At 48.0% G+C, this 23,770-nt stretch overlaps 9 protein-coding genes across 9 annotated transcripts; 7 read left to right on the forward strand and 2 right to left on the reverse strand.

The window, feature by feature from the left end:
- Positions 1-726: 726 nt before the first annotated feature.
- Positions 727-1,614, forward strand: DEU56DRAFT_102748 (uncharacterized protein). The gene is made up of 2 exons (XM_041344564.1): positions 727-875; positions 934-1,614. The coding sequence occupies exon 2, from the start codon at positions 939-941 to the stop codon at positions 1,587-1,589; it is 651 nt and encodes a 216-aa protein (XP_041211920.1). The 5' UTR covers positions 727-875; positions 934-938; the 3' UTR covers positions 1,590-1,614.
- Positions 1,615-1,638: 24 nt separating this feature from the next.
- Positions 1,639-4,658, reverse strand: DEU56DRAFT_978226 (uncharacterized protein; the record flags this gene model as incomplete). Its single annotated transcript, XM_041359683.1, has 2 exons — positions 4,486-4,658; positions 1,639-4,438 (listed from the first exon to the last, which is right to left on the reverse strand). Exon 2 carries the CDS (start codon positions 4,423-4,425, stop codon positions 1,639-1,641), a length of 2,787 nt encoding a protein of 928 aa, XP_041211921.1. The 5' UTR covers positions 4,426-4,438; positions 4,486-4,658.
- Positions 4,659-4,705: 47 nt separating this feature from the next.
- Positions 4,706-8,255, forward strand: DEU56DRAFT_783353 (MIF4G like-domain-containing protein). The gene is made up of 13 exons (XM_041352149.1): positions 4,706-4,839; positions 4,889-4,977; positions 5,031-5,122; positions 5,174-5,360; positions 5,416-5,571; positions 5,624-5,779; positions 5,827-6,081; positions 6,132-6,347; positions 6,397-6,638; positions 6,693-6,877; positions 6,926-7,552; positions 7,605-7,864; positions 7,920-8,255. Exons 1-13 carry the CDS (start codon positions 4,773-4,775, stop codon positions 8,049-8,051), a joined length of 2,664 nt encoding a protein of 887 aa, XP_041211922.1. The 5' UTR covers positions 4,706-4,772; the 3' UTR covers positions 8,052-8,255.
- A 283-nt stretch (positions 8,256-8,538) lies between these two features.
- On the forward strand, positions 8,539-9,549 carry DEU56DRAFT_102829 (uncharacterized protein). The gene is made up of 3 exons (XM_041344566.1): positions 8,539-8,792; positions 8,845-8,965; positions 9,022-9,549. Exons 1-3 carry the CDS (start codon positions 8,601-8,603, stop codon positions 9,294-9,296), a joined length of 588 nt encoding a protein of 195 aa, XP_041211923.1. The 5' UTR covers positions 8,539-8,600; the 3' UTR covers positions 9,297-9,549.
- A 28-nt stretch (positions 9,550-9,577) lies between these two features.
- On the forward strand, positions 9,578-10,753 carry DEU56DRAFT_102821 (uncharacterized protein). The gene is made up of 3 exons (XM_041344565.1): positions 9,578-9,988; positions 10,042-10,162; positions 10,221-10,753. Exons 1-3 carry the CDS (start codon positions 9,803-9,805, stop codon positions 10,595-10,597), a joined length of 684 nt encoding a protein of 227 aa, XP_041211924.1. The 5' UTR covers positions 9,578-9,802; the 3' UTR covers positions 10,598-10,753.
- A 29-nt stretch (positions 10,754-10,782) lies between these two features.
- DEU56DRAFT_783358 (acyl-CoA dehydrogenase/oxidase) lies at positions 10,783-13,172 on the reverse strand. Its single transcript, XM_041352150.1, has 12 exons — positions 13,006-13,172; positions 12,926-12,946; positions 12,789-12,879; positions 12,417-12,738; positions 12,259-12,364; positions 11,950-12,209; positions 11,837-11,891; positions 11,539-11,786; positions 11,345-11,480; positions 11,242-11,297; positions 11,088-11,187; positions 10,783-11,034 (listed from the first exon to the last, which is right to left on the reverse strand). The coding sequence occupies exons 1-12, from the start codon at positions 13,042-13,044 to the stop codon at positions 10,924-10,926; spliced, it is 1,545 nt and encodes a 514-aa protein (XP_041211925.1). The 5' UTR covers positions 13,045-13,172; the 3' UTR covers positions 10,783-10,923.
- Positions 13,173-14,255: 1,083 nt separating this feature from the next.
- On the forward strand, positions 14,256-15,292 carry DEU56DRAFT_730167 (cyclin-domain-containing protein; the record flags this gene model as incomplete). The annotated part of the gene is made up of 2 exons (XM_041348147.1): positions 14,256-15,122; positions 15,191-15,292. Coding segments are annotated over 2 exons (969 nt in total), but the record flags the coding sequence as incomplete, so codon positions are not given.
- Positions 15,293-20,051: 4,759 nt separating this feature from the next.
- DEU56DRAFT_753224 (uncharacterized protein) lies at positions 20,052-21,081 on the forward strand (the record flags this gene model as incomplete). The annotated part of the gene is made up of 8 exons (XM_041349695.1): positions 20,052-20,060; positions 20,193-20,256; positions 20,378-20,398; positions 20,458-20,472; positions 20,502-20,545; positions 20,613-20,647; positions 20,813-20,882; positions 20,998-21,081. 8 exons carry the CDS (start codon positions 20,052-20,054, stop codon positions 21,079-21,081), a joined length of 342 nt encoding a protein of 113 aa, XP_041211927.1.
- Positions 21,082-22,364: 1,283 nt separating this feature from the next.
- DEU56DRAFT_909310 (uncharacterized protein) lies at positions 22,365-23,073 on the forward strand (the record flags this gene model as incomplete). The annotated part of the gene is made up of 2 exons (XM_041357093.1): positions 22,365-22,469; positions 22,525-23,073. 2 exons carry the CDS (start codon positions 22,365-22,367, stop codon positions 23,071-23,073), a joined length of 654 nt encoding a protein of 217 aa, XP_041211928.1.
- Positions 23,074-23,770: the final 697 nt, after the last annotated feature.

Genomic DNA, 23,770 nt, shown 5'->3' on the forward strand with positions numbered 1-23,770 from the left:
TTGCTGCGAACCTATCCGATGCTTGAATTCACTGCTAGTATTTGTGCTGTGATTCACATTTTGTATGAGATAGGTACACACTAAGATAGGTTCACATAACAATTATGTACTGTGCGTGAGTGTACCGTAGTACTCTACCGCCTTAAATCTGCAGAAATAAAAGTAGTCAGCACGCGAACAACTTGATCACAACAAACAGAAGTCGGTCAAAATAACTATAACTGCAACAGAGGTCTCGGCACAGAACGCCTCTCCCTCGCCCATTTGCACCTCTCCTCAAAACGAGGGGAAGCACAGAGCAAAAAAGGGACTGGATGCTTTTGCATCCCCATGCTCCCATAATGTAAAATTCATCCTACCGGCTGACTTGCTCAATAATGACACTCACATAATAAATGCGCAGGACAGATCACTGGTAGTAACATGGCATAGCATCTGTGAAAGCAGGAAGCGATGATCAGCTATACAGCTTAACATCAATCAACAAAGAAAGATGAGAAGCATCGATCAAATAACTATAACCTCACGTATCACTGCGCAGAAGCGTCCACTCCTGCACCTGTATATGCAGGCAGCCTCAAAACGAGTCCACCTGCTAGGCGATGGAGGGACTGGATTGTAAGTCCCTGCGCTCGTGGAAGGTAGGGTATCATCATGTCGATGCCCTCTTTCAAATGAAAGAAATGAAGGGAAGAAACCCTACTCACCTGTATCGATCGGTGCATGAGAGATCAAACAGAAAAAAATCTCGTTAAAAAGCGAGTATATTTGTTCTTGTTGTGCAGAGACTTTGACATTCAACAGGGACAAACAACCGCTTCCACTTGAAAGCATTTAGAATTTGGACGGTGAAGTGGTATTGAGGTCTGGGTGAGGTCCGTTTGAGTGTCCCTGTGCATAATGTTTCAGCGCTGATAATTCCATGGCGTACAGGTATTATGTCGACCTCTACTGTCTTTCGGACATTGACGCTCTCGCATCGTCGAATACTGCCCCGATGTCAGTGCAAGGTTGAAGTGCTCAGGTCTCTATGGTCTCCAGACTACTCTTTCGTACGCACATATGCCTCGGCTGGTCCAGCACGCCGCACTGGCGATGACAAAATTCCCTTTCGAATCGTCCGCCTCGTTGATCCCGAAACGGGTAAACTGGAACCCCCAACTCGTCTATCTGACGTTCTCGAATCTGTGGACCTGAAGGCTTGGCGAGTGGAGTTGGTCACGGAAGAGCCGGAACCCATCGTCAAGATTGTGGATAGACGCGAGTCATACCAAAAGTGGAAGGAGCTGAAGAAGGCGGTCAGGAAGGGCGTGAAGGCAGGAGAGCAGAAGGAGATACAAATCACTTGGGGCGTTGATGATGGAGATTTGAAGCACAAGATCACAAAGGCACGTGCAGAACTGGAGAAGGGACACCGAGTGGATATAGTCATTGCGCCGAGGAGAGGTCAGAAATTGCCCAAGCCCGATGGAATGGCAGCTCGCGCATCGGAGATCGCGTCGATGCTACTAGACATTGCAAAGGAGTGGAAAACACGCGACGTGCAGAAAACCATCACCGTCATGTCTTTCCAGAAAATTCCGTCATGACAAGGAATTGTATAGTTCCTAGCTGTGGGCAGATATATATTATACACAGTTATAGTACTTTTCCTCCATTCTGCAATTTTCGTCTCCATCTGTGCCTCCACCGGTACCTCCTACCAAGCACCCTCCATACCGTACGTCGAACAGGTAGACCGCGCGTCTTCAGTGTCCGTAGTGCATGTGGTCGGAAAGGAGGCCTGCGCAGCTTCGGGAAGGCAAATGGCTGCTTATTGAGCTCAGGCCGATGTCGATGTTCTTCGAAGCCATACGGCCACCGCCCTACAAACAAGCGTCTGAAGCCTGAAGGAATCTTGAATCCAAGTGCATGCATTTCCCTCACAATTCTACCCAGGAAGGGATTCCAGTTTCTGGGCCTCACACCTAGCTTAGAGAACTGGACATTTCCAAGAGTGACCTTGCGTCGCCAGTGCGCAGGGGTCGTACGACTTGATCGCTGGAAAGTCCTGGGCTGCCGACCGAACATCTCAAGGGCAGCATTGAAGAAACGCGCGTCTGGGCGGGGAGGATCGAGAGTAGCTTGGTCTACTTTCTGCAGCTCAGACAAGCCATTCCAGACAGCCATTCCAGCGTGACACATGATTCGATAGAGTGTTGCACCCATCAGTAACGCAAGAGTACGACGGGATCTGTGTTTGCGAGCAGCCGCATTTTGAGCGAGTACAAAACTCGCCCAACCTCGCACTTTGTTGCCACCAATCTTGGGAGCCCAGTCATTTGTTCTTGGCTTGAAGGCGCAGCGCAGCTCAAGACCACGCTGTGCTTCAGCACCGTAGCATTGCAGCATTATCGTATACGCTTGGATGGGCAAGCACCAAGGCTTCATGACATTGCCATCAATGCCAATAGCACCCGTCAAGCTTGCACGCTCGGCTTGTTTTGCAAGCAACCACACGCGCTCTGCGAGCCCTGTCTTCCCAGCCTTGCGAAGAGCATTGAGGACAGCGATGAAAAACCGCGGCCCGAGAGAGACGGCGCGCACAAGACGCATCTGGCGCGTTTGCGTACGTATCAGAACACGTTGCTCGTCCGTAACAGAGCCCCATGATGGGTGGTCGATGATGGACAGCTCGGGGATAACATGGAAAAGGATGTCAGCGACAACATCAGGTTTCCCTGTGGCCGTGAGGTGCTGGATGTAGCTCGTGAGCGTGAACGAGTCGGCCTTGAGTGGTTTTCCCATGGCTGGTAGCCCAGCCTCCCGATGTTTCAGGGCGACAGCCCATTTGGACTCTGCTCCGTTTGCCTCCAATCGATCGGCAGCGACTACCAGCGATGGTGGCGGCCGTACCATAATGGCATGTTGATCGTTTTCCTTTAGCCTACGTATTCGTTCGAGGGCGGACTCGGTAAGGTCATTCTGCCTCAACAAGGAGCCGGACCTAATAATCACATTGTATGTTGTGATATCCGGCCTTAAAGGTGGATTGCGCTTGTGTTCCAAGTGATGTAGCAGGCTTTTTGCAAGAGGGATAGATTGTCGATGGCGCAATGCGTAGTGAAGGAGGGCGTTGTAGGACTCAAGGCTAAGCGGGGGCATGACGTCAGATTGTTGTGGGCAGGCGCCTTCGGATGAACTTGAGAGATCGCTCGCCAGTTGCAGAATAACGCGATGGATGTACTTGTGAGGCTGCACCTGGACTTTCTTGCCAAGCTCTGTAGCCCATACTTTGTCTGGGTCTTTGGGCACTGAATAAAGGGTGCGTAATACGGAGGACACATCCGTGTAAGGAAGTAATCGCGCATCAAGAAGGCCGGCAATGATACAGAGCGCTTGAAGAGCTGCTTCACGTCGTGGCTGATTGTGTTTCTCTGCTGGATCAAGCATAATTTCTTTCTGCGCCTTGGAAAGTACCATCTTCAACATACGTTTTGAAGGGGGGCTGCCGTCTAGTGATCCAAGTCCATGCCGAGGCAGTATGGACGCAGACGCTTCCCACTCCTGCTCTCGTACTTGGGCGGCTGCTCGCTTCATCTCCCAGTCTTTGACCAGCAGTACGAACAATAGCGACGCGACTATAATTTCGCCCTGAACGAGACAAATATTGATGATGAACTGGTAGGTGTTCTCATAACAACGTTGCCGATGCTGCCGGGCGTAGAGAAGAAGCTTGAGAGCGAGGCGTGTGCCTTGGTCTTCAACTTGTTTCGGTTTGATATCCCATGGGTCTCGTTGTGAGGGTCTTTGAGCCTGTAAGAGTTTTCCATCTTTGGCTCGTTCCGTTTGACACTGAATAACTGCATGCAGCGTGGAAGCACGAATTGGAGTGCCGTCTTGCATGAGATGTTCTGCAAGTTGACGTGCTCTCAACGACATGCGTTGGCGTACGAAGTGGTGCAACAGACAATGGGCAGACAGAGCTGGTGAGACGGGTTGACCAAAGTCGATAGGTTTGTAGTCGAGTTTCGGCATGAGTAACCCTCCGCCCTTATCAGTTGAAGACTGCGGAGGAAGGTTGGAACGGCGCAAAGAGTTGACTATGAATAGCGCGTCGGCAATAGCGCCATTCGCGCATGACATTCGGACAGCACGGGCTGCGGCGAAGGATATTTCGGAAGCTGTTGCAGGCGAAGGTGGAGACGAAGGGTTGGTAGCCTCTTGGGTATAAGTATGGGAGGGGAGAGGAAGTGAATGTGCCTGCGGTGGAGAAAGATATTTGCAAGAAAGTGAAAATGGTCTATGCAGGGATGGATGGGGTGGATAAGGGTGAACAATGTTTGACGGGAAGTGAATGCTAGAGGTCAATCCTCTAATAGGGAGGGCCGCATGGCTGGCACGATATCGAATGCTGTAGGCGGCTTGTGACCAAATCCATTGCATGTGTCTCTCATGCCTGCCAACATATAAGTCAGTCAACCTATACACACAAGTGACACTCACCACCTTGCCTACAGGCACTGGTCTTGATTGACTTAGCAATTTTAGGCTATTCCGCAGCCTTTCCGCAAAAAGTTGGCTGGGTCTTGCAGGCGACGTTGTTAGTGTCCTCCTTGACCGTCGTACAACTTGAAGGTTTTGGAGGTTATAACCAAGAAAGGCAGTTTCTGACTCACGTGACAACCTACTGTGGAACTTTGGAAGAAATAAAATTCAAGGTCAGCGTCTAACTTACCAGACGGCGACGTCCAAAGAATCGCAGAAGACAGTTGCTAATTTTCGGCTGAAACATGAGCTACGATAGATCACACTACGACAGACCTCATCGTGGGGGCGGAAATCGTCGACGCTACAAAGGTGAGGCATGTTGCGCATCAACCAACAACTTGAACCAATTATGGTCCAGACGATTATGACGCGCACGACAGACGGAGGGAATCCTTCGAATCCCCTGAGCAGATACTCAAGAATACAATTATTAAGCTGGGAGAAGTGGTAAGTCCATTCTCCTGCCAAATGTTCTTTTCACTGATAGCTGGTTGTTTCAGGACGTCGTCCAAGAGCTTCCGCGACTAGCGAAGCAAATCCGCGAACAGGTACCAATTTCGGTGCCAGCCATATCTGAGGGTATTCGAATAGCGTGAATCTATTACTCCTTCCATTTAGAATTTCGCTGACGATGCCACCTCAGTGTAACTGAACAACCGTACAAAATACCCTACTACGCAGCCCTTCTCCGCCTCTTGCACGACCCAGTTGAAGGCGAAAATGCTGAATCTTCCACAAGTTCCTCTCTTGGAAAGCAGGTCCTAGAAGATTTTTGGAAGGGCTTCCAGGGGTACCTAGACAAGCTTGCATGGAGAGATGTTCGACAATGTGTAAGCGTTGCTTCCAGACCTCAGAATTCGTCTCCCCCTGAATAGCGATGTATAGATTCACTTCTTTGCGCACTTGACGGTGGCCCAAGTTATCTCCATCGAATCCATGTCTGCACTCCTCCAGTCGTTTGCTGCTGTCCTCGACGAGTTTGGTGTTTCCTACGGACGCGGCAGAAATGCGGCCCTCTGTGCTATTGAGGGTCTAATTATCGTGCGCTACTCTCTTTGGATTGTTTCAAGGACTCTAGTAACTCTTTTCGCAGAGCGGTGCAGTAATGGCAAAGAGCTCATCTTCCAACACCACTGAGATAATCAAGACCGTCCAAAATTACAACGATTCTATCTACGCGCCCAAGTTGCTTGTCCAGCCTGCAATGAGTTTGTTTACAGAATACAGGTCTTTGGAAAATGCTGATGAGGTTCGCTTTTTTATTGCACATCACAATGCAGCTAATCTGGTGTGAAGGTCGTCGATACTGGGCTCGTCGTGCTGAAAGCTCTTGACTCCTCTGAATTTGTAGAAGCGTCTGAGAGCTTCCCGCAGCCCTACCTTGATTTCCCAGATCTAGATCCCACAGAATCTGCCCCTTTCGAGCTGCCTGCAATACTGGTACCGCCTGAAGTCATTGAACTTGACGGGCTGGCTACAGATGCCGGCGAAGATGCACAGGTCAAGAAAGAGGACTGGCCGCAGTACTTCTTTCATCTGTTTGATAATGAGGTGCGTATTGCTCTGTGATATTCCTCACGTATGAACACGCACAACTTTAGACCACCCCCGACCCTGCTACGCCCGCTGGGTTCCTAATACGGTCCCAAATCCTTGACACGATTGACATATTTGAGGTTAATCGCAAAGAATGTGCACGTCTCCTCCTGGAGTATCCAAAATGGTGTGTACCTGGTACATTCAAGCCGAAACCTGGGGCTCCTGAGCCTGAATTCGAATCTGGGAAGAATTGGCAGTTGGAGAGTACTGTCATAGAGGTATGTCCCAGTTAGGTCTTTCCGTATCTATTGTCTGACTCGCTGTTAGACCGTCTTGGGCTCTCTTTACCTCCTTCCGGAATCGACACACAAAACAGTCTACCACATTGCCCTGATTACCGAGCTGTGCAAGCTCTCGCCGTCAACTGTCGGCCCTGCCGTTGGAAAGTCAATACGCAGATTGTACACTGCTCTTGGGGACGGATTTGATGTGGAGAATGCTCGACGCTTTGCAGAGTGGTTCGCGGTACACATGAGCAATTTTGGTTTCCAATGGGTTTGGAAAGAATGGTCAATGCTTTCCAAATTATCCTGCATGAGCCAAGTGCTGAAACATCCTCACAGGTTATCCGACTTGGAGCTGTCAGAGCAGCACCCTAAGCGCACCTTCATGCGCCGAGCACTAGAGTTTGAAATACGGTTGTCGTACCATGACCGAGTTTTGAAGACTTTGCCTGAACCTATGCAAAACGACACCACTGTCATTTCTGATCAGACTCCAGGCCCGGCCTTTGAATACGAGGACCCAAGTATGGCCCTTTGCTCCTTGCATCCTTGTCACTAACGCTCGTTCATAGCTCATCCACACTACGATACTGCCCAGTCAATCCTGTCTCTTCTGCGCGGACGCTCCAAGGCCGACGAAGTGCTGTCACACATCGAATCACTGAAGACCACTCTGGAGTCCTCAGGTACTCACCTACACGTAGACAACACGATTCGGTCAATCTCGATTCATTGCTTGCTCTCGATTGGCTCACGATCCTTCTCACATCTTCTCAATGCCATTGAGCGTTACCTGCCCCTCCTTCGGGGGCTCGCCGGCACCGATGCAGAATCCAAACAGGATATTCTTAGTGCTGTCGCGTCGTTCTGGCGTCTGAACCGACAGATGGTGAATATTGTGTTTGACAAGCTCATGCAGTACCAGATCGTCGATCCTACAGACGTTGTTGGGTGGACGTTCGAGAACGTTGGAGGGGACGCGCACCTTAGTGGGATGCGGCCGATGAGCCTGAGCGCATTTGAATGGGACTTGTTGAAAGGCGCACTGGATAAGGCAAATGGGCGAGTCATGGTGGCGAGGAGGAAGGTCGCCGCGCTCAGGAAGGAGCACGATGATAGCGTTGCGCGCGTGAAGGCGAGTGGTGGTGCAGATGTTGGATCCATCGAGATGGATGCCGACGTAAAGCCTTTCAAGCAAGGTACTCTTCCACAAACTATCATACATACTTCAGGCTGACCAGAGTTTCCTAGATGACTCTGCCTCAGAGAACCCTCAGTTGACGGTGGCACTCAAGGCGTTCGCCAGCCTCACCCGCGAGCAAAAAGGAGCTCTGGCACGGACAATCGAAGGCTTTGTGTCATGCTTGGCGCCATCTCCATCTGCAGAGCGCCAAAATCCTCATGCCGACACAGTAATCACAGAGCAAGCTTGGAACGAACGAGTTACATGGACCGCGGACGAGTGGAATACGTGGGAAACATGGGGTTGGTACCGACACTTTTGCAGAACGGCAAGTATTTCTGGAAACTGTAGTATTCATGGACTTATAATCTTGTTCTGCACAGTACTCTCCATACTTGCGAAACTATCAAGAAACGCTGGGTACAGTCGGGTTCGCCAAAATTGAAGGCTCGACGAGCCCTGCTGCCAAGCTGATGAAAAAGACTTGGGGTATGGCGACTGGTCAAGAATCATAATGGTTTTCGGTCCTTGGTGTTGTTGTATATATGTGCACATATGTATACAAGGGCGTCATTGAGCTCATGACAGCTCTATATGCTGATATCGCAAGAAAGGGTCTTTTTTCTGCATGTCCTCGTTACCCGTTGAAGTATGCGATAACCGAAGTGTCTCCAGCAGCAGAGTCCAGCTTGCTTTGTCTCGTCTTGTGATATTGATGGGTCATCTGATCCTCTAGAAACCTTCCATCATGATGATCATTCTTCTATTGGACACTTGCAGGCCGCCTATTCTCAGCGCCAGTGTCTTGCCGTTGGTTTTACTGCTTCTATTTGCTCATCCTGCTAAAATCGTGACCTTCGCTTCCATCAGTAGGTCATCTCAAGATTAGAATGCCGGGAGAGAACCCACTGCGCACACGATGCGCGGGCATTATGATTGCACCTTGAATTCCTGATGCCCTGCCATCATTTCCACTTATACGCTACGCCTTCGGACTCATGAGCATCCCCTCTCAAAGACCACTCCACGATCTTCTTGTAACGACCTTGTAACGACAATCAACGATGCGTGCCTCGATAATCTGCCTCGTAGTCTTATTGGCGGCTGCTACTCTTGTTTCATCTCGTCCAAGTGCTTCTTATCTCGCCCAGTCTTTTCGGTTGCTGTCGACTGCATCGTACAAAAGGCAAAGCAGCGGATACGTTCCTTCGCAATGCACCTCAACCTGTGATCCTGTCAACAATGAAGTGAATGCTGTGAGGCTGCATCCCTCGCCTTGTCCGCGTTATTCTGCTTACTCTCGTCCAGGGATGCCCTATAACCACGTGCTGCACCCAGTCCTTTGAAACAAGCTACTACAACTGTCTCATATGTGTTGGCACTGCGCTGAATGCTACAGATTATACACAGGCGCAAGCCGATCTAGACCGTAAGTTCAGCTTCACATAAAATATATCCGAGTAAATCGCCTGATCAATACACTAGAACTCTTCGTTTCTTGCTTCGATTACGGATATACACTCCAAGAGCTCACTCTCCCTGGTCAAAACCCGTCCCGCACCCTCTCAACTTCTTTACTTGTTGGCTCTTTGCCTACAGCTACGTCCACGAGTACTCTTTCTACAAGCACTTCGCCCGCTTCTTCTGGCTCGGCAACGTCATCTACGCCTACAAGCGCTGCGCTGAGGCTGGGCACAGGAGGAAGCGGAGTTTGGGCTTTGGCTGCTGCTGCTGCTGCTATAGGACTGGTCGTGCTCTAGAGAAGCGGGTTGACTGGGAAACCCCTGTATCATTTTTCTTGAACTTTCTTAGATCAGCACTCTCAAACGTCTTTCCATCTAGTTGAAAATCGTCGATTTCTACGGGCGCTATACAATGTACAAACTGTATGAGCTTCTTTTTGTGTCCTCTGTGAACTGCTGGTCCTCGCCAACATGACACACCTGGCTAAGTGAGGGAGGTAAACAGTTCCTGTGGCGCGCAACCGAAGTCCAACGCTCAGGCACAACTATAAGACATCAATCACACGCATAGGTCGTGGCTTAAAACCGTGACCTTCTTCGCTTCCATCAATAGCCCCCCTCAAATTACTTGAATGCCGGGAGCACGAATCCTATGCGCACATGACGCATGATCATCATGACTGCACCCTGACGGCCATCTTTGCACTTAAATGCTGTGTTCTCGGGCCCATATAAACATCCTCTCCCAAGGACTACTCCACGATCTTCGCGATACGACCTTGTAACACTAACGACCGTCAACGATGCGTGCCTCTACAATCTTCCTCGTCGTCTTATCAGGAGCTGCTAGCCTTGTCTCATCTCGTCCAAGCGCTTCTTATCTCACTCAGTCTTTCCGGGCGCTTTCGGGTGCGTCGTACAAAAGACAATCCAGCGTTCCTTCACAATGCACCTCAACCTGCGACCCTGTCAACAACGAAGTGAATGCTGTAAGCTGCATCCCTCGCATTACCTATGTCGATTAGTACTAACTCTCCTCCAGGGATGTCCCATATCCGCATGCTGCACCCAGTCATTTGAAACAAGCTACTACGACTGCCTCTTGTGCGTTGGCACTGCGGTGAACGCTACGGATTATACACAGGCACAGACCGATCTAGACCGCAAGTTTTCTGTTTCACCTAAAACACATCCGAGCCAATCATCTGATCTATATGCTAGAACTCTACGTTTCATGCTACGATTACGGCTATTCACTCCAAGAGTACACTTTCCCTGGTCAAAACCCGTCCCGCACTCTCTCAACTTCTGCCCTTGTCGGTTCTTCATCCCTTGTCGGTTCTTCATCCATTGTTGGTTCTTCATCCCTTGTTGGTACTCCAACTGCTACTACGACCATCTCGAAGTCTACTGTACTGCCTTCAGGCACTTTATCTACCCCCTCTGGCACATCCGCCTCCTCTGGCACGTCGGCATCAACCAATGGCACAGCGACTTCGTCTTCGTCCACGCCTACAAGCGCTACGCTTGGGCTAGGCCCAGGAGGAAACGGAGTCTGGGCTTTGGTTGCTGCTGCTATAGGATTAATCGTACTCTAGATAAGCGGAATGCTTGACTGTGAAAACTACTGTATAATTTTTCTTGAACTTTCTTTTGATCAGCGCTTCTCGAATGTTGATAATTGTGGATTTCTACGGGTGGTAGATATACAATGTACAAACTCTACGAGCTGATTTCTGTGCCCCGTGACTCATAAATTGCTGGTTCTCGCCAATATAACACGTCTGACTGAGCGAGGTTCCAAAGCCCCTGTGATACGCAGGCACAACTACTATAGGACATCAATCGCACGCATTAATAAAAGCAAAGATACGGGCATAAATAGCATTAAACATCAGACGCCCAGCGCCCAGCATGAGAATGATCACAACCGGGCATTCTTAGGCATCTTCCTAATAGCCTGCCGCACGCCAAGGTCTCCCAGCACATCTTCCGCACCGGCAAGAATAGCATCGAAAGGTGACGTGCGATGATACTTGGCGCGACCCCGTTAGCATGGTTAATGAAAGAGCAAAAGTCCAGACATACATTCTCAATGACTTTGCCCATGCCCGTGACGGTGATACCCCGACCTCCGAACATCTGGGTTGCGTCCTCAGCGGTTTCACGGCCAGCCTTTGACACAAATCTGCATCGCAGTCCATCAGATTAAGCATGAAACGAGGAAGCGGACATCGCATACTGTTTGAGCAATGCAATAGGACCTGCGAGTTTGTCTGATTGTTCATCATAGGACATCTGTATAGAGTTTAGGGTGGCGATGCTCAGAGGAATTTGGGACCAACGTTGTTCATTTGATGCGTGATATTCTCTACCCATGCCTGGCATGCTTCCACGCGGGAAATCATCGCTGCAAGTTTTGCGCGGATAACTGCTTGAGCATGAAGAGGCTTGCCAAAGGCAATTCGTTGGTTTGTCCACCTGCGATATTGCATCAAAAGTCAGAAGACTTCAAGAATAACATGGAATACACCCTTACTTCAAACACTCCTCAACCACAACTCTTTGCGCACCAAGACTCGTCGAGGTGACCATCCACCGTTCATGATTGAAGTTGCTCAGGATAATCGACATACCCTTCCCGACTTGACCCAAGGTATTGGCAACCGGCACGCGTGCCTTGGTAAAGGTGATAAAGGCAGTCCCAGCGGTTGAGGAGTAGGACGTTTTCACCGCTTTGGTAGACACATCATCCGAGCGCTCAATGAGCAAGACAACAAACCCGGCCTGTAATGGTGGTGAGAAACGGTGGCACCAACAAACAAAGATGAACACACGTCTGTTTTGCAAAGTGTCGTGAAATAATCTGAGAACGTCCCATTTGTTATCCACCTGCAACAGACAGTGAGTAATCCGTTATCGAGAGGCAATTCAAATCATGCATGCGCACTTCTTAGTTCCGGTAACAACCCACTCGTCACCATCTCTCACGGCAACAGTTTGCGCACCACTGACGTCGCTGCCTGCAAATGCTTCTGAGACAGCAAGGGAGATGTATTTCTTTCCAGCCAGAATATTTGGTAAGAACTTGGCTCGTTGCTCCGGGGTTCCGAAATTAAGAAGTGGGGGGAGGCCAATAACCCCGCCATTCAGGAGGCCGTCCACGAATCCTCGCGTACCGAATCGCGCAAGCTCGGTGTGGAGAATAAGCTATGAGATCATGTGAGCGAGCAAAGAGTGTACTCGGTAAGTAGCGTACTTCATGAAAGTGGTCGTATTCCTCAGGCTTCACGATGCCACCCATCAAGGTAAGTCCCTTGAGGTGCTTGCCTGGTCCCAGGCGCATAGCCAAAAAATTTATCTCGCTGTGGCATCATTAATAACCAAGTCATGGAAGTTTCACGCTAGAGAGCTTACCTTAATTTATCCACGACTTCTTGCGATATCCTCTTCCCATTTTCCTCACATTTCACTGCCTCAGGTAATATAAATTCCATCATGAACGCCCTTACAGCCTTGTGGAATTTGCGGTGGTTGTCACCATAGTAGGGGCTGAAGTATCCAGGTGTGAGCCACGTAGGCTCAGCATAGGGCACAAGAGACAGTTCACCAGGAGCAAGAGGCTTGATCATTTCAGTCTGTCCATGGACGACTCCTATTTGGAGACGCGCAAACTGAGGACGTTGGAGAACCTCAAGTCTGTGAAGTCCGAAGAACACCTGAGTAGCGTCCTTCCCAGCTGGGATGAACATGAATATGAAAATTGAGTCTGAGTGTCATTGCGCTTGCCTACGCCGTCAGCATACAGCACGCCTGAGCCTCCTGGGTGAAGGTTTGCGAAGCGGGTTACATCATAAACTTTGGAGTCTATGACAATCCACTGTGTAAAGAATTAATAGTAGATTGATAAACGGTATAGCACGCACGAGGTCCCCTTCCTTGTTATGCTGTAAACGTATCTATCAGCGTGCGCTAGAATGTCGATCGAGAGCTTCCCGATGCTCACCTGGGCGATGTCATCGGGTATGAACTCTTTAGAAGGCATAATGCTGCTGGTGACCTCGCTTTCCTCGAAGCTTATACTGGAGTCCGGAAGGTTGTCGCTTGAACTCAACTGGACGCTATTAAGCGGCTCGGAAGAGGGATTGGGATTTCACATGACTGAGGACAACAAACCACTTTGCCACGCAACTTAAGCCGTGGGATACAGCAATGACTGAGACTCTGACACTGCGACACCGTCGAGTCGTATCTCTACATCTTAACTCACATACATATGTGACAATTGCCACGCAAAGCCGTGAGAGTACATAGATTTGGGATGCGTACTGTAATGAACATAAGTACGTTACTGCGAATACAAAGTTGCTGAATACGACATTGTCGGGTTATTGCCGGGAGTAGCAGGCACATCGATATCTCGGTCTGCTATCACCGAAATTGATATAGCTTCGCTGTCCTTCGCATCTTCTATTCACGAGCTTGAAAGCCAATGGTAATTTGTGCGCACCTTCTCTAGCCTTCTGTACTGATCTATCTCCTGCAAAAGTAACTATCAACCGCACCAGGGGGGTCTAGTAGAGTGGAGCTTCAAAGCCTCGAGTCCGCCTGGTACTTGATGCGGTGAATACAACAAGAGTCTTTGTAAACACGTAGGCAACGACCACACCGGCGGTTGCGAGTCCTATAGAAATGTGCTCACACTCGGAAAATGGCACCCTATCACTGAGCTACAGATCTGCCATTGCCCGAAGTTGGTAACCGCAGAATTATGGTTCTCGCAGTTGTCAGCCGAGTTAATGTTTCGGGCAAAGATGAAAACGGCGAACGCAATGTCACAGTACGCCGACAGTCGGGAGCCGCAGTCTGCCGCAGTTGTCAGTGTCATGGCGCTAATAAGTCCGATTTTGCCTGTCAAGGTTCCCGCGAAGCGAGAGGGAAATGATGACGTGCAACGCCAGACAGCAGGATTGGACAGGATGCAGGCCCGTGGAGGACGGTCATTCGATGAGTGCAAACCTGCCAGCCAGCATGAAAGTATAGACGTGTGCGTAATCACCGCGTACCATGAACGTTTGGAGTTTGATTGGACACAAAAGACAGTGCAAAGAGAGGGGTGGCCAAGGTGGCCAATCCCCATGTTTCAGTCTGAATGAAATTCTCACGGTAAGTAATCTATTCCCACGGGGTAGAAGAAGAGATTTGTTTTACTTTACATTTGTGATTACTGCAAAATCTCCCTTCACATCTTCAATCATGCTGGCTCTCGTTCATCCGGTCCATTCCACAGAACCTAGAACTATCGATAGAACTGGCGTAGACAGAAACATTTCAAGTCTACCTCGCACTTCCTCTGCTCGCTCAAGTTCTAGCAGAGTTCCACATTGGAAACCGCAGGCACCGACAACCACTTCTGTATTTCACTCATCTTCATCTTACTGTCCCCCAGCACCACGGAGATCAGTTTCTGCATCCTCAGCTGTGGCCAGGGATTCTTCTCCAATTCGGCATAACCCCCCCGTCCAGTCATCCCAGACAACATCCGAATCGTCCGCCAAAGTCCTTCCCCCTGATAACCCTCCAAGACCTGCTTCTCCAATTCCTCCACCTCAAATAAACTTACCAGCCTCTGCTTCATCTTTCGACATTCACAACTACCCCTCAGCAGACTTGCTTCGTCTCCTTGCTTCACTCCTTACACAGATTGCATCCACCAACGACGCAATCTCTGGTTCAGACCCAGCATCCCATACTTTGGAAAGTCTATCGCATAGCAATGTATCGGAAGATGCGTCTCATCCCCCTATATGGCGTTCCCTCACCTCTGCCTCCCGCTCCTCCCTATCAAATCCTGCCTCCGCCCTCACTTTCCATGCTCGCAACATTCCGACTATCGCACTCGAATCATACCTCTTACGAATACTCAAATATTGTCCAACTACAAACGAGGTGTTCTTAGCCCTCCTCGTGTATTTTGACCGCATGTCCCGGCTTGCCTCAGAGGCCACAGGCCGCACGTTTGTCATCGACTCGTATAACGTTCATAGACTTGTCATTGCTGGAGTCACAGTCGCCAGTAAATTCTTCAGCGATGTATTTTACACTAATTCCCGGTATGCGAAGGTGGGTTTCAGCTTCACAGACCTATTCAAAATATTCACTCCACCCTAAATATCGCTATCTTGACTCAGGTCGGAGGTCTCCCTCAAGCAGAGCTCAACCAGCTCGAACTCCAGTTTTTGCTTCTCAATGACTTCAGGCTCGTCATATCGCCCGAGGAGATGCAAAGATATGCAGAACAGCTCATCCTCTTTTCGCAATCACAGCCACCACAGCCATCGCCTCCCGTGCCCCGCCCTGTAACTCCATCACGCTCACAGCAATCAACGGTGCAGACACGTTCATCACCTACCACAGCATCTGGTCCAGCACGGGCTATGGGTGCTATTGATGTATATGGTGGCTCAGTGGCGCCCGATCGGACGCCCAGTATGCGTGCTGTACGCACGCGTGACGATGACGCCGCGAGCATCGTCAGCACCGAAACCGATACAGAAACTGAAACGGAGGGTGGCTACACGACAGACGACGAGCCGACGATTCGGCCACCCAATTCTTCAAGTTCATGCTGCGGAGACGCCGAGGAGTGCGAGAGCGCCGGTGAGTTCCGCACTGCCAGCGTAGATCAGAGCGGCGAGTGTATGCAGAGCGGAGTGGAAGATAAAGAAAGAGAACGAGGCGACATTACGCCGGAGCTGAAAGCCCGGCGGCTTGTACGAGAGATTAGCGAGGACATTGGGATGGCGAGCCCTTAGACTGTTGCCAAATGATTGCTCCTGCGACACCTCCTCACCTTTGCTCTCCGGGCATCTGTTTGACTAGCCCGTAATACTTCTTCATACCTTCTACAGTGCACGCCAATCACTTACATTCAAATCACACATTGCAGTCATATCGTACAGTAGTGTCTATACCTCGCCTTCAATTCATACTTTGGCACTAGGCGCTGAACTTCATGTTTATTTAGCATGTGTTATACTAGACTCGAAGGGTGATATCGTTGCTGGCTGACCAGTGCGGAAACTTTCTTCAACTTTTTGTTCCATACGTAGTAGGCTTTGCCGCATGTCTTTGGCACGCGGGATCTGCATCTACCGAACAGGAAAGCACGAACGTACCCTTTCTGGGGCGTTCTACTGGCTGAATGATCGCTTTTGCGACAAACGACCGATTGTTGACTCAGGGACAGATAGGTCGATTCGCCAGGCGCGACTTGACCTCGCGCCAGTTTCGAGCTGGCATCCAATCAGCAAGCCACTTTTCCATCTACCTAGGACAGCGCAGGGGAATCGCAGCACTGACCCTATTGTTAGCCCTGCAATGTGCCTTGGGCGTCTAACGAGACACCTGGCAGGTTGGCAAGAATGCCGCAGTGAAGCGGCACATCAGCGATCAGGCCCAGTACACACGCCAGGCTGCAGTTTAGAGCGGCGACAGCCTGATCAAGTACAGTGTGTTGCAAATGACTTTAGAATCTCGTTTTCAAAATTGTGTTTGTTCCTTTGTTTTGACGTGTGACTTGTGTCACACTTGGTCAATCATTCCGGTTTTCGCGCCACTGCCAGCCAGGCTAGATTATCTGATGATCAACTAGAGTTTGCACATTTTAAAACATCTGTATCTCTACAACACATCCACATAAAAATATAATTTCTTGACGGATAGATAGCCTGATATTGAAAGTACAAGACCCGCTGGTTTTTTCTTTCAAAATTGACGTGTTGAGTCCAGCGGAGAGTTACCGCGCAGAAAAGTGTGATTTTCCCTAAGTATGTAGATTCAGACTAGAGCCGATGTGCGAACTCTTGTGATGCGCGAACAGATTAAAATATTTAATATTTAGCATCTCTGATCACTCCTGAATTCAATTCAGAATGCGCCAGAATATGAACAATGGAAAACTGTTGGAATTTTCTTAGAAAACTAGCTCAATGTCTTGCAAAATCACGCGAGTATGGCCAGAGTTACACAAAATTGTTGCGGACAAGGCCATATATTATAATTATTTAGTATTGACAGTATTGACAGAGGGAGTGCCGTTAAGTTCAGATTGAAGATACGAGTGTCAGAGTGCAATTGATACACCCTGAGGTGGAGGAGACAATATTTTCGAGTCGTTGATGTGACAGAAAGTCCCGCATTTGGCTATTACGAACTATTTTACAAACACCGAGCTCGCAAAAAAAATCTTGTGCATTCTAAAGTCATTTGCAACACACTGTAAGTCGACCTCGACCATCAAACACTGGCCAACAGAATGTCTGAAGTAGCCCAACCTATGATTCCAAGCACCATATATAAGAATCGAACTAAGGAGAGAATATCAGCGTCTATAAGAGAACTGCTAGTCATTATTAATACCTAAGGAGAGAATCTAGAGACACATTAGAGTGAGACTAAGCCAGCGCGAAGAATGAACGGAAACATACCTCAGCGTCTATAAGAGAACTACTGAGGTATAGGTATTAGGCATCAGCGAATTCCCTACGAGATTGTAAACGATTATAATATTTGCTTGCACGTGATAGGTTGTGATTGTATTACAAATCAGTACAAACAATTGCGATGATTGCAACCTGCTTGTGTGCACCTATATTTCCCACAATACTAAGTTAGTAAAGTGGTACTATGTGACACATAGTGCCGCTTTATTAAGCATTGTATTTGCTTGTATCCCCGACTCTCCAGAGGAGGGATTTTATGGTCATGATCAGTCGTTCGTTCTATTAAACTCATACAGTTCGTGTGTCTTTTTTGGATGTCGGACTGGGAAATGCCATTTTGGTTGGTTTTCGGAATCGGCATGTCTTGAAAGACATCGTGATCTTAGATTGGGTGGAGCATCTCAGATTGGTGGATTGAAACTTTGTTATGCTGTCGCTTACTAAGTTCTTGGTGAGTTTGAAGTTGCACAATATACTGACAGTTCGTCACATCTTGACTTTCTGTACCCAAATGAGCTGGCGGCAGCGCAGTGCGCATATATTCAAATTGTATTACTTAATATTCAATAATATTCATTTAATTATTCTCAATTGCCATTTTAAGTTGAGCAGTATAATATAATATCAATAATTGCACCAGGCCTTCCAGACCCAAGATATCCGCCGTCAGATACTAATGGTCCGGAAGGTGTTGGTGAGCTGGTGGAAAAGCAGAAAAACAGCCATCTCTCCGCCGGAGGAAAACAGTAGCGGAAATTTGGCGGAAACACAAGGTCTAGATTAGAATAGACAACACGCAGTGTCGAGAGTATTTGTCGTGTCTGAATATTTCCGTTGGCAGGAGAAAAAGGTCGAAATATAGTAACATTCTTCCTTTCTCGCGTGGATTCTCGCTCTGCCAACTGATGCATGATGAGTTGCTCATTTCACTTTCTTCTTTATGCAATGAGCGGGACTTGTCTACTCCTCCTCGTATGATTCTAATCAACAGATTTCTTAATAGGCTCGATGGTCTGAGACTGTCTGTTCTGATAGTTGCTGATCCTTTGTATCTGTGGTGGGTTTCCGGCGTTCCGCAGCATCCGATCTGTTGATATTCAGAATCAGTTGCCTTTCAATTTCGCATCTCCGTGAGCTACTGACAAAATTCCATCCCGATTGTCGTCCTTTGTTTTTAGGAGGTGTTAGGTCGGTTGAAAAGCCTTATGCTAAAGCAGTGCGATCTCAATTTCTTCCGCCGTATTGTGGATTTTGGTCCCCATATTGATGTCACTCTGAGTTCTCGTGTTTTCGGGACAAAAAAAGGCAGACAAGATTTTCAGAAAGGGTACATATATATGATGAGTCATTATCTGTATTCAATAATGTGAGAAAATACAAAAAAAGGGGAGGGTTCCAGAGAGCCATGAAAATTCTTAAGACAGAATCGACAACAAAGGAGAGTCGGGGATTGGCGCCTGCGCCCTTACGATGGAGCACCGCCGGTGCACACCAGTGGTGCTAGGTACTTACGCTACACCAAGTCCCCAACAAATAGTCAGCACGTGAATATGATATCCAAAACGGGCAATTTGTACTTGTCACTTGCTCACACCACTCCACACGTTGCCGAAACTTTCGTGCTCGCTGTTGCACACAGCGAGCTCGAGTATTCCACCATTCCACTGTATTTTTTTATAGTTTTTTCACTGTGCCATGTAATATGTTATTAAATATTATCTATTTCACATTTTTAAACCTAATTAAGTTGAGAGAAAATGTACATGGTTGAATGAATACTGCAGAGGTAACATGAGTCCTCCACCTTGTCCTCTGGGCCTCAACCCATTTCTCTCTGGTCGAAAAAACACTATTTAGCTGTAAGAACATTCCTAGACAAAAAGAAATCAAATCCAAGGAGTGCTGGAAGCAGAGGAGGGCACTCTGGGGGGAACATTGAGGGTAGGAGAGGTATAGAATAGAATACATGGGACTGTGGATCAATTAGGCGTTTATAGATGTATTATAAACATACCTGAGTGAAGTGAATATGGGCAGAGGGCCCAAGGACTGCAAAAAATGCGACCAGGGCAGGGGTGTGTCAGGAGGTCACACAGAAACCAAGATAACTACTCACCAATGAGAGGAGGATATAAGCAGTGTCCAGGGAGTGTATTATGACTATATGAGAGTCATATGAGCCACTGTACCTGGCAATAAAATTGCTAGATGAGATACAGTGATGAAAACAACAAAAAACACGAAAATACACAGAGAGACTCACCATGGGGACCAGGGTACAACACTAGCACATATAACAGTGTATTACATGTCCTTGAAGCGCCATTGGCAGCTTGGAGGGAGTTCATGAGGAGGAGAACAAGTTATAAGCAAAAATACCTAAAAATGCGAACCATAAGACTTACCATCCAAGAGAGGTGTCCAAGGGTATACATTGATCCCAAAAACATCAGGACATGTAGAGAACACCTATAAATGTTATCAGTGAAAGTTTCAAGACATACCAGTGAGTTGTGGTTGAGTTAGTCAAATTAAAGATTGAACATGTATGTCTGTAGTGCGTCACACAGTTGCCATATGTGTGTCGCAGTGCAAACACACATAATTCTCTCGATAATTACTTGTTTTCACCCTAACTCAACCACAACTCACTGGTATGTCTTGAAACTTTCACTGATAACATTTATAGGTGTTCTCTACATGTCCTGATGTTTTTGGGATCAATGTATACCCTTGGACACCTCTCTTGGATGGTAAGTCTTATGGTTCGCATTTTTAGGTATTTTTGCTTATAACTTGTTCTCCTCCTCATGAACTCCCTCCAAGCTGCCAATGGCGCTTCAAGGACATGTAATACACTGTTATATGTGCTAGTGTTGTACCCTGGTCCCCATGGTGAGTCTCTCTGTGTATTTTCGTGTTTTTTGTTGTTTTCATCACTGTATCTCATCTAGCAATTTTATTGCCAGGTACAGTGGCTCATATGACTCTCATATAGTCATAATACACTCCCTGGACACTGCTTATATCCTCCTCTCATTGGTGAGTAGTTATCTTGGTTTCTGTGTGACCTCCTGACACACCCCTGCCCTGGTCGCATTTTTTGCAGTCCTTGGGCCCTCTGCCCATATTCACTTCACTCAGGTATGTTTATAATACATCTATAAACGCCTAATTGATCCACAGTCCCATGTATTCTATTCTATACCTCTCCTACCCTCAATGTTCCCCCCAGAGTGCCCTCCTCTGCTTCCAGCACTCCTTGGATTTGATTTCTTTTTGTCTAGGAATGTTCTTACAGCTAAATAGTGTTTTTTCGACCAGAGAGAAATGGGTTGAGGCCCAGAGGACAAGGTGGAGGACTCATGTTACCTCTGCAGTATTCATTCAACCATGTACATTTTCTCTCAACTTAATTAGGTTTAAAAATGTGAAATAGATAATATTTAATAACATATTACATGGCACAGTGAAAAAACTATAAAAAAATACAGTGGAATGGTGGAATACTCGAGCTCGCTGTGTGCAACAGCGAGCACGAAAGTTTCGGCAACGTGTGGAGTGGTGTGAGCAAGTGACAAGTACAAATTGCCCGTTTTGGATATCATATTCACGTGCTGACTATTTGTTGGGGACTTGGTGTAGCGTAAGTACCTAGCACCACTGGTGTGCACCGGCGGTGCTCCATACAAGCAAATACAATGCTTAATAAAGCGGCACTACATGTCACATAGTACCGCTTGACTAACTTAGTATTGTGGGAAATATAGGTGCTTGTGTGACACTTACAATATTGCGATCTGAGCCAACATTTGTAATCTCTTTATAATATCTATAGCGCTAGCCCTGGACTCGGACAAAGTTTGACTCGGATAGGATTCAAAACAGTAAGAGGACACATCAGAATTGTGTGTGTACAGCTTAGTTCATCCCTCTACACTAATTTAGTTATTTCATGTGCAGCGAGTTGCACTTCCAACAATTGCACCTTGCGGGCCTGCTCACAGCGCTTGATTTCCCCCTCGTGACACTTGATTTCCACCTCCCAATGGTCTGCCACAAGCCTATGCATGTACACCTGAGAAACTACGAGGGGTGCTGGAGATTGTTGGTAGGCAGGGACAGGTGTCTCAGGAACCTCAGCTGCCATGGAAATTGTATATTGAGGGACGGGTGGCATTTCCAAGGTCAGTGGGCCAGGTTTGTTCATGTAATCTGATAGTGGTAGCCTTCTAATGAGTTTGGGCCTGCGAGATCACGAGACATGTCTGTTAGGGACCACAGTACTTGGATGAACATCAAGATACATACCTTTTGGGTTTCGAAGTCCCATTCTCCGCACAAGCCTCTGGAGACTGCGAGTGAAATTTTCTGCAACATCATGTGGGTCAGAAGACAGCGAGGGAGAAAGTATTTTGTCCATACCGTTTTTGTAAGTTCTCTTTTTCTGAAAGAGAGTCCATCACACTGAATTTTGCAGTCTCTGAGTCCTTGATATTTTCAATGGACGATGTTGTTAGGACCGAACAAACACTGAAAATTTTCAACAGTGCTGTCCAAATGTGAGTCACCTGATTTTTATTTGGCATTTATTAGTTATATACCGTCGTGACACCCAGCCTCTTTCGATCCATGACTACACTGCCCTTCCTCCTCCCGCACCATGTCCTCGACCCTTCGTTGCACTTGTGGGCAACAGCTTGCTAATGACAGCTTGTTCACTCGCCACATTACTTGGTGTGAAATTGTGATACGTCACTCCGACATGGTCTATGCACATGCTCAGTGTGCTAAACGTGCCGTCAAGGATGCAGACATGACACCGGGACCTTCATGATGGAAACCCAGGTGTTTGACCCTCATGCGTGCAGAGGCCAGTGTTCCTACCATACACAAGTCCCTCCGTGCTGAACTGGGAGCATTGTCAGCATCGAAGCTAAGGATGATGCAGGCACAACCGACTATGGTGTGTAGCTACAAGTATCGTTCTGTATCTCTTGGTTAACATTTTATTTGAACAGATCCAACCACATGATCCGCCGGCAATGGAAGTTGATACCCTCCTCCCAGAGGCCACTTTTTCCTTGACAGATGACCCTATACCTGACGAGCGTCTTCTAACGGCCAATGATCCTGTGGCATCTATGTCACCACACTCAAACAATCCCGCGCTTGGCAAACACATACAGCGTCCCAGTGCTAAAGTGTGCAAGGCAATATCTGATGCCTTGCCTGAAGGCCCTGGTCCATTGGTCACTCCAAGTATGTGTGGTGATGCTGAGCCTTCTCACTCCCATGCTCTTCCACTCCGTGTTCATCTTTTGGTGACTGAAACCTTTCGCACCCTCATGAATTCCTTTGGCCTCACTCGTGAATATTGTGGCCGCCCTTCTCGAGTTCCTGACCTCGACATTGATTTTGAGCAGCTGCATGGGGACTCTGCACAAACATCCAGCAATCAGAGACCCAAAGCCATTGAAGAAATCATATATCCGTACCCCAACATCAGCTCATTCCTGCTTAACCGCTGGTTCTGGAACCGCAGTGCCAAAAAATCGAAGGCAGACTGAAAAGAGTTGATCGAAAATGTCTTGTTGCATCCGGATTTCAAGACCAAAGATGTGTATGGGGTCAATATGGACAAGCTAGACATGCAGGTCATGGAGGATGCTGACTCTCCATGGGAGGGTAATGGATGGATAAACTCGACACTTACCATTGATATTCCATTGGGCGAAAAGTCCACAAAGTCAAACAAGCACCAGTGTGCCAATGAGGCCCAAACTGCGCACTATCATGGTGAGATTGACCCTGATGCCCCCGAGATACCTACCATCAGATTCAATATCCCCAACTTTCACCATCACAGCCTTCTTACTGTCATCCAGGAGGTTTTCACATCTCCTCCGTCCAAACAATTTCACTTCCACCCATTCAAGCAGTTTTGGAAGCCTCCGCATTCAAACGCACAGCCTGAACGTGTATTTGATGAGATGTACACATCAGAAGCATTCTTAGCAGCTGACCGTGAGCTGCAGACATCCCCATGTGAAACAGGGTGCGATCTCCCCAGAGCAGTAGCAGGATTTATGTTCTGGTCGGATGCTACCCATGTCACGCAGTTTGGACAGGCTAAGCTTTGGCCAATATATTCCTACTTTGCCAACCAGTCGAAGTATGAACACTGCAGGCCAACAGCATGTGCTGCATGCTGTGTGGCCTATCTGCACGCTGTAAGTGTCACATTAGTGTCTGAGTATTTTTTAA

Source organism: Suillus clintonianus (genome assembly GCF_016758775.1).
Source record: "Suillus clintonianus strain FC179 chromosome Unknown DEU56scaffold_13, whole genome shotgun sequence".
Classification (NCBI taxonomy): domain Eukaryota; kingdom Fungi; phylum Basidiomycota; class Agaricomycetes; order Boletales; family Suillaceae; genus Suillus; species Suillus clintonianus.